This window comes from Mixophyes fleayi, chromosome 7, assembly GCF_038048845.1.
Source record: "Mixophyes fleayi isolate aMixFle1 chromosome 7, aMixFle1.hap1, whole genome shotgun sequence".
Taxonomy (NCBI): domain Eukaryota; kingdom Metazoa; phylum Chordata; class Amphibia; order Anura; family Limnodynastidae; genus Mixophyes; species Mixophyes fleayi.
In genome coordinates this window covers 38,140,490-38,154,270 of record NC_134408.1, presented here as the reverse complement: position 1 = coordinate 38,154,270, position 13,781 = coordinate 38,140,490, and the positions used below count along the sequence as shown (strand labels likewise).

Genomic DNA, 13,781 nt, shown 5'->3' with positions numbered 1-13,781 from the left:
GACTTCCCCGCTACCTACCTGCACCTGGACATGTCTTCCCATCACAGCAGTGGTACAACTTGCTATCCACAGACCACTGACTTCCCCGCTACCTACCTGCACCTGGACAAGTCTTCCCATCACAGCAGTGGTACAACTTGCTATCCGCAGACCACTGTCTCCTCCGCTACCTACCTGCACCTGGACAAGTCTTCCCATCACAGCAGTGGTACAACTTGCTATCCACAGACCACTGACTTCCCCGCTACCTACCTGCACCTGGACAAGTCTTCCCATCACAGCAGTGGTACAACTTGCTATCCGCAGACCACTGACTTCCCCGCTACCTACCTGCACCTGGACAAGTCCTCCCATCACAGCAGTGGTACAAGTGCTATCCGCAGACCACTGACTCCTCCGCTACCTACCCGCACCTGGACAAGTCTTCCCATCACAGCAGTGGTACAACTTGCTATCCGCAGACCACTGTCTCCTCCGCTACCTACCTGCACCTGGACAAGTCTTCCCATCACAGCAGTGGTACAACTTGCTATCCACAGACCACTAACTCTCCCGCTACCTACCTGCACCTGGACAAGTCTTCTCATCACAGCAGTGGTACAACTTGCTATCCACAGACCACTGACTCTCCCGTTACCTTCCTTCACCTATTCACGTCCGTTCTGCTCTTCTTGGTTGACACCTGCCTCTCCACTATAGTTGCAAGTCGCTGACTTTCCTACCATTTGTCACGGGCACTAGGAGTCTTTACCCAGGGATCACCAGGTGATAGGCTTACCAGAGCAGTATAGATGGTAATATGGTACTCTGGTAGCAGGGTGATCACGGAACAGGAAATAGCAGATGATGAGATGCTCAGGAAAGTCTATGACTAGCAGCACTGGCAATATGGAGGTAATAATACACGAGGAACTGTATGGACAAAGGACACGTGCAGGTAGTCAGTGGTCTGCGGTAGCAAGTTGTACCGCTGTCTGAGTGAAGGAATGGAATCCAAGTGGAGGTATCCGGGGAGTCAGTGGTCTGCGTTTAGCAAGTTGTACCACTGCTATGTGAGAGGATACTGGAACAGGTGATACTGGAAACAGGGATCAGTGGTCTGCCACTAGCAAGTTGTACCACTGAAATATATATGTGAGGAGGTGCACGGGGAGAGACTGCAACACAAGATATACACGGCACCTTAAACTTGATCCACAGTAATATGCACAATATATATATATATATATATATATGACTGAACAGCACTGCAATAATACAAAGTCACAGAAACTATCCGGGCAAAAGCTAACACAGTCAATGATGGCAATAGACTCAGCGGATAGCAAACTCCAGAGGAGAACCAACACAGTCTAGCAAGATATGCAATACACCAGCACAGTCAATGAGAAGTATGCATACCGTGGTTCAGAAGCAGGCAGTCAGACAGGAGTGCAGAGATACCTGAACGGCCGGAGGCCGGCAGGATACAAAGTCCCTGGATGGGTGAAGCGGTGGTCTAGTAGGTGCAGCGCACAGGTAGGTAGACCAGCAGGGAAACAATATACAGGAATCAGTAGAGCGTGGAACTGGACTCCTGGAGGACCCTGGAGAATGGCGATGGTCTAGCAGAGGGGAAAGTAGAGAGACACGAATCCAATGCTGACAGGCGGGTAGAGACCAGCGGGAACACAGGAAGGCGTGGAGAGCGGATCAGCAGTAGATGGATGAGTAGAGCTGAGGAGTAGCAGCAGCAGGTCTCTGCGGACACACGGAGGTAGCCAATAGCAACCAGCAGGTGCAGTAACGATGGCACACGGGAGAGCAGAGTTGAACTGGAACTGTTGATCACGGAGAGTAGCGGATAGCAATAGTGGCAGCAGTCTCGAGGAAACACGGGAGAGTTGAGATGAACTGAAGACTGAAGCGCACAGAGGCAGCGGATAGGAATCAGCCAAACAGTCACGATGAAACACAGACGAGTTGCAGGTTGAAGACTGTAGTGCACGGAGGCAGCGGATAGGAATCAGCTAACAGTCACGATGATGAACAGGTGAGTGGATGTGGATTGAAGACTGTAGTGCACGGAGGCAGCGGATAGGAATCAGCTAACAGTCACGATGAAACACAGACGAGTTGCAGGTTGAAGACTGTAGTGCACGGAGGCAGCGGATAGGAATCAGCTAACAGTCACGATGATGAACAGGTGAGTGGATGTGGATTGAAGACTGTAGTGCACGGAGGCAGCGGATAGGAATCCGCTCACAGTCACGATGATACACAGAAGGGTAGATGTGGTATGGGAACCACAGTAGTAGAAGTGGTTTGGAAACCACAGAGGTAGAAGTGGTTTGTAAACCACAGGAATCAGCAGCGCTGAATAAACGAGGAAACACCTTCAGAGACTCATGGGGAATGAGACTCCAAGATCAGGCAACGTGGTGTTGACCACAGGTGCTTAATATAGGGAGTGTTGCCTGATCTGCCAATTAAGTTAAAGGAACATACACTGAAGGATTAGAAAGAGCTGCGCATGCGCAGTCCCTCAGGATGGAGGACGACCACGGTTCCTAAATGTCCGGGAAGAAGCACTCACAGTCCGGTGAGTGACACCATTATAGCTGCAAGTCGCTGACTCCTATCTATTCCATTGGCATTCTCTCTCCATCCGCTGTTATATAACGTTCCTACTATTCACCCTACTGCCCAGAGGATCGCTGTGTAAACCCTGCCCCTCTGGTAAGCATTATCATCTGTTGAATCCTGGGTAGAACTCCTAGTGCCCGTGACATATAGTAGTATAGGTGAGAGTAGGGTAGACTCTAGTAAAGAGGTGGGATTTCTGATTTGAAGGCTGATCTGGCGTGGCTAGGGATTTGCGTAGGTAGCATGGGAGAAATCTTGTAGACTGAGAGCTGGTTATCGGAGAGGACGTGTGGAACATGTCAGAGGTAGATCTCACAGAGTATGGGGGCGAGTATTTCAAGATGAGGTTTGACATGAAGGAAAGGGTGGTGTTGAGTGCTTTGTAGATGAGGGTGAGTCATTTGACTTGGATTTTGGACAATATGGGCAGCAAGTGTAGGGATTTGCCAAGTGGTGCGGACGATGTTGAATGTTGATAGAGGAGTATAAGTCTTGCCATAGAATTTAGGGTGGATTGAAGCAGGTACAGATGTGTTAGGGAGATTTGAGGGGAGATGGTGACTCTGGGAGGTGAAAAGCTCTGTTTTGGACATGTTGAGCCTTAGGTAGCAATGGAACATTCATGTGGAAATAGCAGAGAGACAGTTGGTCATCAAGACAGCCGGAGGAGAACTCAGCGGAGGAGAGGTATATTTACTAGCTTAGAGGTGGTACTGGAGAATGGATGAGCTAGTTATTATTATTATTATTATTATTATTATTATTATTATTATGAATATTTAGTGCCTTGTAGATGAGCAGCTGTGCTATAAGGACCAGATGTTCCTGATGTCATTTGGAACCGATGTCTCATGTCTCTGGGAGTCTACACAAGATGTTAACATACGTACGTAAGTATCTTCATCTGGATTATTATTATTATTCTGGTTTATTATGACACTGCGGTCTGCTTGTTTATTGATCTTAACGTCATCTGGAAGGTGTATTCCATAGTATTAAGGCACCAAATCCAGAGATGCATTTAGCCAGTTATCCCATCCAGGTGTTCCAAAATGGCTATTTTGTGTACAAGTTTGTACAAGTTTTTGTGTACAAGTTTGACTAAAAGCTCTTAGTGCACGTCACACAGAGAGTTTAAGATCGACATTCTTTCCTTGTTTAGAATTTCCAGTGTTCTACTGAACCTGCCTGAATGCTACCTCAGGGATCGTACTTCCTTGGCTAAGATGTTTGTAGCAAGTGCAAGGAGAATGGGAATCTGCAACATGGGCTTAAAAGTAGTTTTCCGTCTATACTGTTTGAAAATCCAGTCAGCTGATGACAACAGTATTCCAGTATGTGTGGTCATCCACTCTCTACAGTAACTGTGCCCCATATTATCTGGTCGCTGAACATAAGTGCCAAAGCACCCACATGTATGGCCAAATTGGGACAAACACAGCTGCTCATTGTTCAGGGCAAGCGACTAGATTTGCCCATGTTTGGGCATCCTAACCTTGTATTTTCCCCTGCCGACCAGAGTTCTTTTTGAAGACTGGGTCAACACCACCTTGTAGCAAAAGGATTTGTTTTGTACGGTAATTCGATCACCATTTTAATACAAATTATTATCTGTCATATCTGCAGCCTGCACGAAGCCAGACAGTGGATTCAAGAGTTACAACCTCGAGGTGGTTGTAACTTACTTCTAGCGCTACGGAAAGCTCTGCAGATCCAAGATCTGGATTCTCTTGTCATTATTGTCAGCAACTGGTAGGATTATGAGATGTCTTATGAAAAACAGATTTGTATGCAGGGGCAAGGTTGTGAGCATGTGGGGAAGGTTGTATTAGAGGAATGCTGTTTAATGCTTTGTTTTGTTGATGCTCCTTTGTGTTAGTGTGCTGTTAGGTCATTGTTTAGGTCATTGTTTAGTCACAGACTAAGGTGTATATTTACTAAACTGCAGTTTTGAAAAAGTGGAAATGTTGTCTATAGCAACCAATCAGATTCTAGCTGTCATTTTGTAGAATGTACTATATAAATGACAGCTAGAATCTGATTGGTTGGCAACATCTCCACTTTTTCAAACCGGTAGCTTAGTAAATAGACCCCTTACCTCTCTGTATGCAGAAAAATAGAAACAGTGACCCCTGCAGGATGTTTAAACAAACACTATTTTTTTTTAAAAAAATGACAGCACGTCATAGCTCGCATTACCAGACCAGACATCATCAACATCATCAACATTTACTTATATAGCGCCAGCAAATTCCGTAATGCTTTACAATTGGGAACAAACATTGATAAGACAATACTGGGTAATACATAGACAGAGAGGTAAGAGAACCCTGCTTGAAAGCTTACAATCTATGGGATGCAAATAAAACTCAAATAAACAGGCTGTATGGATGCACTAATTTACCTCTGTCCTGCAGTTGTGCAGCATGTGCATTTCAACTGTGTACAGATTTACATGGTTGGATTAAGATACAATACAGATATACTAAGGTTGACTTGCAGCAATAATGATAAAAACCACTGATTAGAAAATCGACTGGTAAATTAATAAAAAATAGCAAATTTCTATCATTGTTTCTACCAGTCAACCCTTTGTAGACCCCCCCCCCCTCTCCGTGAGCCAATTCACCCTCTGTGCTCCCCCTCTGTGAGCCAATTCACCCTCTGTGCTAAAGGGTATAATACAGTCGATTCCCTGCTTAGTTTCCTGATTGGCTCAACACCCTTTTTTTTGCTTTCAGTAAGATATGTGTCACTTGCTACATTTAACAATAATTCAGATATTACTATCCTCATTTCAACGTATTGTTTAAAGTTCATCCCATCAATGTTGGACTTTCTCTGATTACACTTCTTGTTGTTTTTTTTATTGGTAGCCCTGACCAGACATCCGATGTCTTATCTGACTACCTCCTGCAGTGCACTCTGGGAAAACATCTCCAATTCCACATAGTTGCATTTGACAGCATTGGGCAGGTAGTTTTGTGTGTGGTTTCTTAACTTGTGAACTGCAAGATACTGAACAATAACTATTCACATGTCCTGTGAGGTTTATTGCAAACAAGTATTTTCCAGCAGTTTAAATGGAATAAGAATATATTATGTTTATCCCACAATAGGCTGATTTACAGAGACTGGCTGACACAGTTGGAGGTCATTTTCATTGCTTTTCATCATGGAAAGAGGTAAAATATATTGGAGGTTCTTGTGGATTCTCATTCCAATGATCCATTACCAATATTGTATCATGTGCTTTGATATCAGTTCTCTCTGCTGTCATTTGTAACAGGATGAAATCTATGCCAGCACTGATATTAAGTTACTGTTCAAAGAGGTACAGAAAGCTATTGACATCTTGGACAGGATCAAGGAAATGCAGCAAGGAAGACTGGATGACACACTTATCAGTATAATGCAGGAGGTGAGATGATTCTATTTCTGGACACATTGGAGCTGATTCATTAAAGAAAGTTAAGCAAAAGTAAGCCAGTAAGGCACATCCATGTCGCATTGGAGGGGAGGTAAATTTAAAATGTGATGGCAGATTTATATTTGGGGAAGCGGATGTCCTATATCAACTTTAAATTTCAGTGTACAAATAAGCTATCAAGTATTTGTGTGCTACATGAAAAAACAGCCAGTATTTTCCTTATGTGCAAAATAAAAACCTAATTTGCACCCCTTGCATTGCAACATGGTTTTGTCCAGAAAACTTAAGTAAGAAAACTTACTTAATTTTTTGCTTAACTCTCCTTAATTAATCAGGCCCATTGCCTCCATCCATATGCCATTATATGCAGTGCTTCTTGTAGTACATAAAAATATTTGTAATAACCATTTATTTAAAAAAAAAAAAAAAGACTGATCACCAACATTTTTATTAAATTACTAAATTGTTATTTATAAAATTCTACATAATAAAGGTACCAACATGTGTAAACTTTAGCATCAGAGGGAACTGTGGTCTGAGGATTGTAAGTAAGGGTTCAGACATAAAATCCTCTGATGTGGTGTAGGCTATGTATGTTAGAACTGTAAGCATGGAGTAGGCGTCTCACTAATCTATATCTTTTCTTACTGGCAGAGGGAAGTTTGGCATATTTTTAAGTGACTGTAAATTTACTGATGGCTGGGAACCATTACTTTCGATTTACATGACCATTTTCAGATTGCGGATTCAAAGGACTGTGTATGCCAGGCAAAAGTAGAATGGTCTGCCTTCTATCACGTTAATGTATTACCATTTCCATTTCCTGTAGGCTCATTCACATCTTACATGAGTCACAAGAGTCTTACATTTTTCTGGTTCTTAATGACCTCTAGTATGAGGTCATTAAGAACCAGAGTAGATGGTGCATAGCAGCTGTATTATATTAACCAAATGGTTTCAAAAGCCTTCGACAGCTATGATGCTCCATCACAGAAGCCCTCCAGCACTGCAGTCTGGCTGTAGATTACACTGTTAGACATGGAAGCCCAACATAAATTCACAGTGCGGGTTATCTGTGTCCCCCTGCAGGGCCTCTTAGAGTAGCCCTACACAGCAAAAGCAGCAGTGCAGGTTAGTTGTATTAACAATGGGAACTGAAAACATTTATATTTTCTGGCCCTTTACTATTATGATGAACGTCAAGGCCTCTGGAAAAAAGAGGAAAGACATAGCCATGGTTAAGCCAGTTCTTGTTTCTAAATATCTGACTTTATGATGATATCCCATACTGCATCCATACATCTAGCATGTGGAACGTCATATGATCTTTATGGTGGTTTGACCAGCGCGACAGAGTTATACGATGAGTTTGACAAGGGTCTTCATCTCTTGTTTGTCCGTGTATACCTTGTTTTCAAGTGGGCGGGGATAGAACAACAGTAGCCAATCAGATCATTGGAATATGCACAACAGCCCAGAGTATTTTAGAAGGTGTGTGTGCTGATCTTTTATGAGGCAGTGATCTGATCTCTCCACTGGTGTGATTAGGTTAGTAAGGACTAGATTGCATATGGCCGGAGGACGGTCTGCTGAAATGAGAAGGGTCTGCTACCAGCACAGAGTAGGTTGTGAGGCTGAAACATATGCAGGAAGATTGTCGGTCAAACACAACTCTATATAAAATAAAGATTGTCCATTTAACTTTATATTTCATGGATCGACCCAACCTTTTCTCTTGGCTTAGTTGGATTTGCCTTAAATCTGTTAGTTTAGGAGGCACTTCTGGTAGACAAAGGTAAACAATGTGTTTCATAATTTATATTGTAATATACATAATTAGATGAATGCATTATGATGGATTGTATTTCTTCTTAGGGAAGTGTAAATAAGCAATGTAAAATATGTTTCTAACAGATATCAACTGAGGTTGCCAAAATGCCTCCTTCTGCATTTCTTCCAAAACCTCCCAATCACGATGGACCATTGAATATAGAGATTCCAAATTTTTCACCCAAAACGTCAGCTGAGTGGCTCAAGAAGAATGGGCTAAAAGGTAACACACTATTCAAACTAGTTTATTTTTTTAGTTCTTTCCAAGTAAGTTGAACACTAGGCTGGTTGGTTATCATTTATATTTAGACACAGATTTAAGCGGTGTGTAGTTATCTATTTCTGTTCAGACAAGCGCCATTAGAAACAGAAGGTCACAGCAACAGATTAGAAAATTTGAGGATTATCCTGCATATAGACTTTACCCATAGAATACACTGCTGCTCATCTGAACAGGCAGTTCGTTCAATGACCCTGATGCCTGTAGAAATTTCTGGATATTAATGAAAACAATTGCTTTAGTATTGAAAGTGGATTTCCCATCACCCCTGTTACCCCTGCTAATCTAGCATCCAACAGAAAGTATCCACAGAACACCCCACTCCTGCTACATACTGAGATCCCTCACTCTTAGACTGGTGGTATATGGCAGGGCCGGACTGGGACTAAAAATCCGCCCTGGCATTTAAAGCACACAGGCCCACCTCTATTCCAGATAATATTACAGTGCTTTTTGCAAAGGTCATTGTTATACAGTGTCCCGTGAGATATAAATGTATTACGTGCAGCTTGACTCTCTATTTGTAGCATAGGGCTTACCAGTATCGGCAAATGTTATGTACAGGACCAGCAAGAGAAATTTGGGAACTTTTGGGGTCCCCTTCCATAGATGAGTAGCAAGCAAACTGTGTGCCAAACGGCGCCAAAATGGGCGTGACCACATTGTGCTGGTGTGTGGTCAACATGGGGCATTGATACATATATTGTAATAAAACATTACATTTATCATGCCCTCCCAGCCACATTGACACCCCCAGCCCACTGTAGCTGTGCTTCTGGTGCTGCTGACATCCATCTGGGTGGGAACTTCCTGTAGAGTGAGCAGGGAAGCTTTGTCTTGCAAGATTACCAAATCTTGTGATACATAGAGCTCTTCAGCTTGCTCTGCAGGCTGTGTCCCTTCCTCTAACCAGAGCTGGATTAGGGCTCGGGGGGCCAAGGGTATTTAAGACAGCAGGGCCCCTATTACGTAACCTAGTTATCATTTTAGACAAGTACACAGGCAATACTGTGTGCACTACTGTTAGTTGCACACAGCTCTGCCTGCACAAGCAGTACGTGGTGAAGCGGGACATACCTCCCAACTATCCTTGTAGTCAGACTAAATCCCGACTAAGCGAGACAGCCACCCAAATTCAGGGCTGTCCCATCAGATTCAGGACAGTTGGCAGAGTATCCTGCTCTCTCCTACCTGTCTTGGTCACTTTCATCACTTGTAGCAGTTGGTTTCTTTAGCTCAGTTCCTTCTTGTCTTGATCCTGTGATGTTGGATGCCCTATTTTGAAAAAAATGGGTACATGAGATTTAGAAAACTCCAACCAGCCCCGGTGTTAAATCAATAGCACTCACGTTTTATAATTAGGCCTTCCTCCATTCCCAACAATAATATTCACATTTAATAAGTAGATCCCTATTTCCCTCCAACCACCCCCAACATTAAATTGACAGTATACCCATTTAATCAAAACTTATTTCCCTCCAAACAGTCCCAGCAATAAATAGCATTTACATTTAATAAATATAACCATTTTCCACAACCACCCCCGGCAATGAATAATTCATATTCACATATAATACATAGCCCTCCTCCCCAAAATCAGCCCCATGTTCAATTAATAGCCCCAAACCACCCCAGCATTAAATTAAAGATTGTCACCTCACCTTACATAATTAGCCCCCATCTACACTCCACCATTAAATAGCCTACTTCCCACACTATATTAAGACCCTCCTTTCCTTCACACGCCTAATTAAAATACTGTGGCCACACACACTATATTAACAAACTTTCACTCCCCTCCCCCCCCCCCTCCTAGCAGCCATGTTCACTCACAAATGTCTTACTATTGCCTTGATGCAGTAAAATAACTCTGCATCCATTTTATTTGAAATGTAGAGCACAAATTTTTACGATAGCTGATGTTCCACATTAAAATGTTAACTCATTGGACTGTATATCTTAGCAACATTTACTACATATCTTGTTTGATATTTCTGTCTTCTCTTGTGTGTTTTCAGTTATTTTATTTTTTTTGCCATACAATACAAAGTTGATCTCTGGATAGGTTTGTGCCCATCAGCGCCGGATTAACCATAGGGCTAACTGGGCTACAGCCCAGGGGCCTATGGCATCCAGGGGGCCCTTGAAAGTGCTCAGCAGCAGTATTGATCGGTCGGGGGTGGGGGCGCCCCCGGCGCGATCAATGCTGCTGAGCACTTTCACTGCGGTCCTTCTCCGGCGCACTGTAGTCTCCTTACTGAGGAGATCTCGTGAGTCTCACTCTCACGAGATCTCCTCAGTTAAGAGCGTACAGCGCGCCGGAGAAGGAGGTAAGTGCAGGGGGGCGGGCAGCTCGGATCACACTGGCGGCGCGGGCAGCTCGGATCAGGGGGGAATGGAGGCCCCCTTAGCCCAGGGGCCTTCATTCCCTTAATCCGGCCCTGGTGCCCATAGCCCAGCAGAGCTGTCTCCTGTCCCAGGGCTACAAAAACAGACTGAGTATAAGTTGCAGGAATACAAATTAAAGGATGTGACAATAAGGGGAGTAAGGGATAGGATCTTGAAGTAAGTTTGTAGAGAGGTTGGAGATAACTAAAAGAAGCTACACCCCCCCCCCCCACCCCCTTCCTGTACACATGTTCACTTATTCCTCCTCCTCCCCTCCAGTACCTGTCCCTATCCCCCGAACGGAATAAAGATACTAAAAATAAAGACAATGCAAAACACTCACCTCATGAGCCTGCTGGCATTCACTCTGCGCCGCACTCAACACATTGCGAGAGCTCCTACGCGGCCGCGCATGACGTCATGCCGCGCAAAACTTAAAGCGCCGGGACTCGAGAGTGCTAGGAGCCGGACCGGCCCACAGACCCATCGGCCCTTCTGGCAAATGCCAGAAGTGCCAGATGGCCAGTCCGGCCCTGGTATATGGTACTCACAGTTTTGGAAGTATTACTGTCTGGATCATTTGAGAAATTATAATAAATTGTTGAGTTTTACACGTTGCATATTGATAATGATGACTGTATGTGTGGAGTGATAAATATTCTTACTTCCAGCTAAAAAACTGAGCATCTATCAAATACTAGCTCCTAATGCTTATTCTTTGGTGGAAGATTTTGTGCCTATACTTCAGAAAACGGTCTCATCTACGCTTCATGAGGTAAGTTACCCATCTATGATACAGTATTTAGTCAGTAAGGTTGAAAAGAGGCAGATGGCCATCAAGTTTAGCCTTTCATAAATTGTAATTCTCCTTATCCAGTGGGAGGAAAACCAAAACTCCCAGGAGGATAATTGTCCATTTACAGTGGTGTTAGAAAGTTTGTGAACCCTTTAGAATTTCCTGAATTTCTGTATAAATGTGACCTTAAATTTTAGTGTGTGATAGTGAAGGCTCAGGTTTATGTTTTTTAAATAGGGCACGGGTACCCAAATTAGGGCCTGATTAGGGGTTCAAGCCGCCCTAGGCGGATATGCTCAAAGCACCGCATCGCCTTCTATGTCTAGCTAATAATAATAAAAACTCGTCCTTAATTTAAAATCTGGGGCCTGATTCATTAAGGATCTTAAATGAAGAGGTATCTTATTTCAGTCTCCTGGACAAAACCATGTTACAATGCAAGGGGTGCAAACTAGTTTTCTGTTTTGCATATAAGTTAAATACTGACTGTTTTTTCATGTAGCACACAAATATCAACTTTCAAATTTCAGTGTACAAATAAGCTATCAAGTATTTGTGTGATACATGAAAAAACAGTCAGTATTTAACTTATGTGCAAAACGGAAAACTAGTTTGCACCCCTTGCATTGTAACATGGTTTTGTCCAGGAGACTGAAATAAGATACCTCTTCATTTAAGATCCTTAATGAATCAGGCCCCTGGTTCCCTTCAGCCCCCTTGAGAATGTTTATGTTACTGTGATTTTTGACAGATTTATCTCCACTTGGCATTTTAAAAGGGTCACAGCAATATTTGTCACTCAATTAATGTTCATTAAAATCAGAACTGTATAGCAGAACAGAAGCATGAAGGAGCGCTGAGGGTGAAGGGGGCTGTCTAATGCCTGCACCCGTCCCCATCCTTGTCTCTCCTAAACGCTTATCTTCAAGCGCCCACCCAAAGATGACTTATTGTCATCAGCCTTTACCATGTCAATATATCAAGATTAAAACATTTTTTCTTGTATGTTTTCTCCTCTTATATTTTAAAAGTTCAGTTCATACCTCTCCCCACCAAAATTTTGCAAACCCAAAAATCTAGCGTCCCCAAAAAGTCTTGCGCCCTAGGCTGCAGCCTAATCACCCTATTGGATAATCAGGCCCTGAAAAGTCATACCTGATTGTCATCCCATTGATTGACACTCCTGACTCTAATTTGCTCCTTAACTGATCTGATAATCCTAGAGGCTCACATCAATTTCCGACAAAAAACCCAAGAACCTAGCGATAGCGCTAACCCCAGTTAACCAAAAAGAAAGGTGTACCTTGAATTCCTTGTAAACATCAAAAATATACAAACTGTATTTAAAACAGTGACATCAATATTGGATAAACGGCAAACATATGTTGCGTTTGCTGCTTATCCAATATTGATGTCACTGTTTTAATCAAAATGTATTTATTTTTGATGTTTACATTTTATTGAAGGAATTTATAGCGCAGCTTTCTTTTTGGTTTACTAGGGTTAGCGCTATCGCTAGGTTCTCGGTTTTTTTTTTCTCTGCATAAACCTGTTCAGATCTTCATTTAAGTCATAAAAACAGATAAAGTAATCCAAATGAATCAAATAGCACAATTACAATATACTTTTTCATTAATTTATTGATCAAAATCATCCAACATTAAATTTCCTATCGCTAGGATTCTCAGTATTTTTTGTTCTGCATAAATGTGTTCAGATCTTTAGTTAAGATCCACCAAGATTCAGTTTGAAATATGTTTCTTCATAAAAACAAATCATATTTGTTTTACGAATGACTGGTTCTTCATAAAACCACTGACATTGTGTTATCAAATTATTTTCTACAATATATTTCAGAATTGCATCCCTCAAAAGTCCATGCAATTATTTTCCCTTGACAAGCTTCCAATTTTGTTCCTTTTTCAAAGATTCTCTCTATTGCTTTTGTTGCACTGATAGCTGAAACCAGAGCCATCCTGGTCATAGCTGAAACCAGAGCCATCCTGGTCAAAGTTGAAAGCAGAGCCATCCTGGTCATAGCTGAAACCAGACCCATCCTAGTCATAGCTGAAACCAGACTTATCCTGGTCATAGCTGAAACCAGACCCATCCTGGTCATAGCTGAAACCAGACCCATCCTGGTCATAGCTGAAACCAGACTCATCCTGGTCATAGCTGAAACCAGACCCATCCCTAGTCATAGCTGAAACCAGACTTATCCTAGTCATAGCTGAAACCAGACTTATCCTGGTCATAGCTGAAACCAGACTTATACTGGTCATAACTGAAACCAGACTTATCCTAATCATAGCTGAACCAGACTTATCCTGGTCATAGCTGAAACCAGACCCATCCTGGTCATAGCTGAAACCAGACCCATCCTGGTCATAGCTGAAACCAGACCCATCCTGGTCATAGCTGAAACCAGACCC

At 42.7% G+C, this 13,781-nt stretch overlaps 1 protein-coding gene across 3 annotated transcripts in view; it reads left to right on the top strand.

Annotated features, from left to right (window-relative positions):
• VWA3A (von Willebrand factor A domain containing 3A) overlaps window positions 1-13,781 on the top strand; it is a 99,131-nt gene that overhangs the window by 22,449 nt on the left and 62,901 nt on the right. For all 3 annotated transcript variants that reach the window (XM_075179706.1, XM_075179705.1, XM_075179707.1), the window contains exons 8-14: window positions 3,409-3,515; window positions 4,252-4,377; window positions 5,502-5,601; window positions 5,745-5,810; window positions 5,915-6,046; window positions 7,970-8,108; window positions 11,225-11,328. In XM_075179706.1, the coding sequence (XP_075035807.1) occupies window positions 3,409-3,515; window positions 4,252-4,377; window positions 5,502-5,601; window positions 5,745-5,810; window positions 5,915-6,046; window positions 7,970-8,108; window positions 11,225-11,328 (774 nt within the window). The remainder of the gene's footprint in view (window positions 1-3,408; window positions 3,516-4,251; window positions 4,378-5,501; window positions 5,602-5,744; window positions 5,811-5,914; window positions 6,047-7,969; window positions 8,109-11,224; window positions 11,329-13,781) is intronic.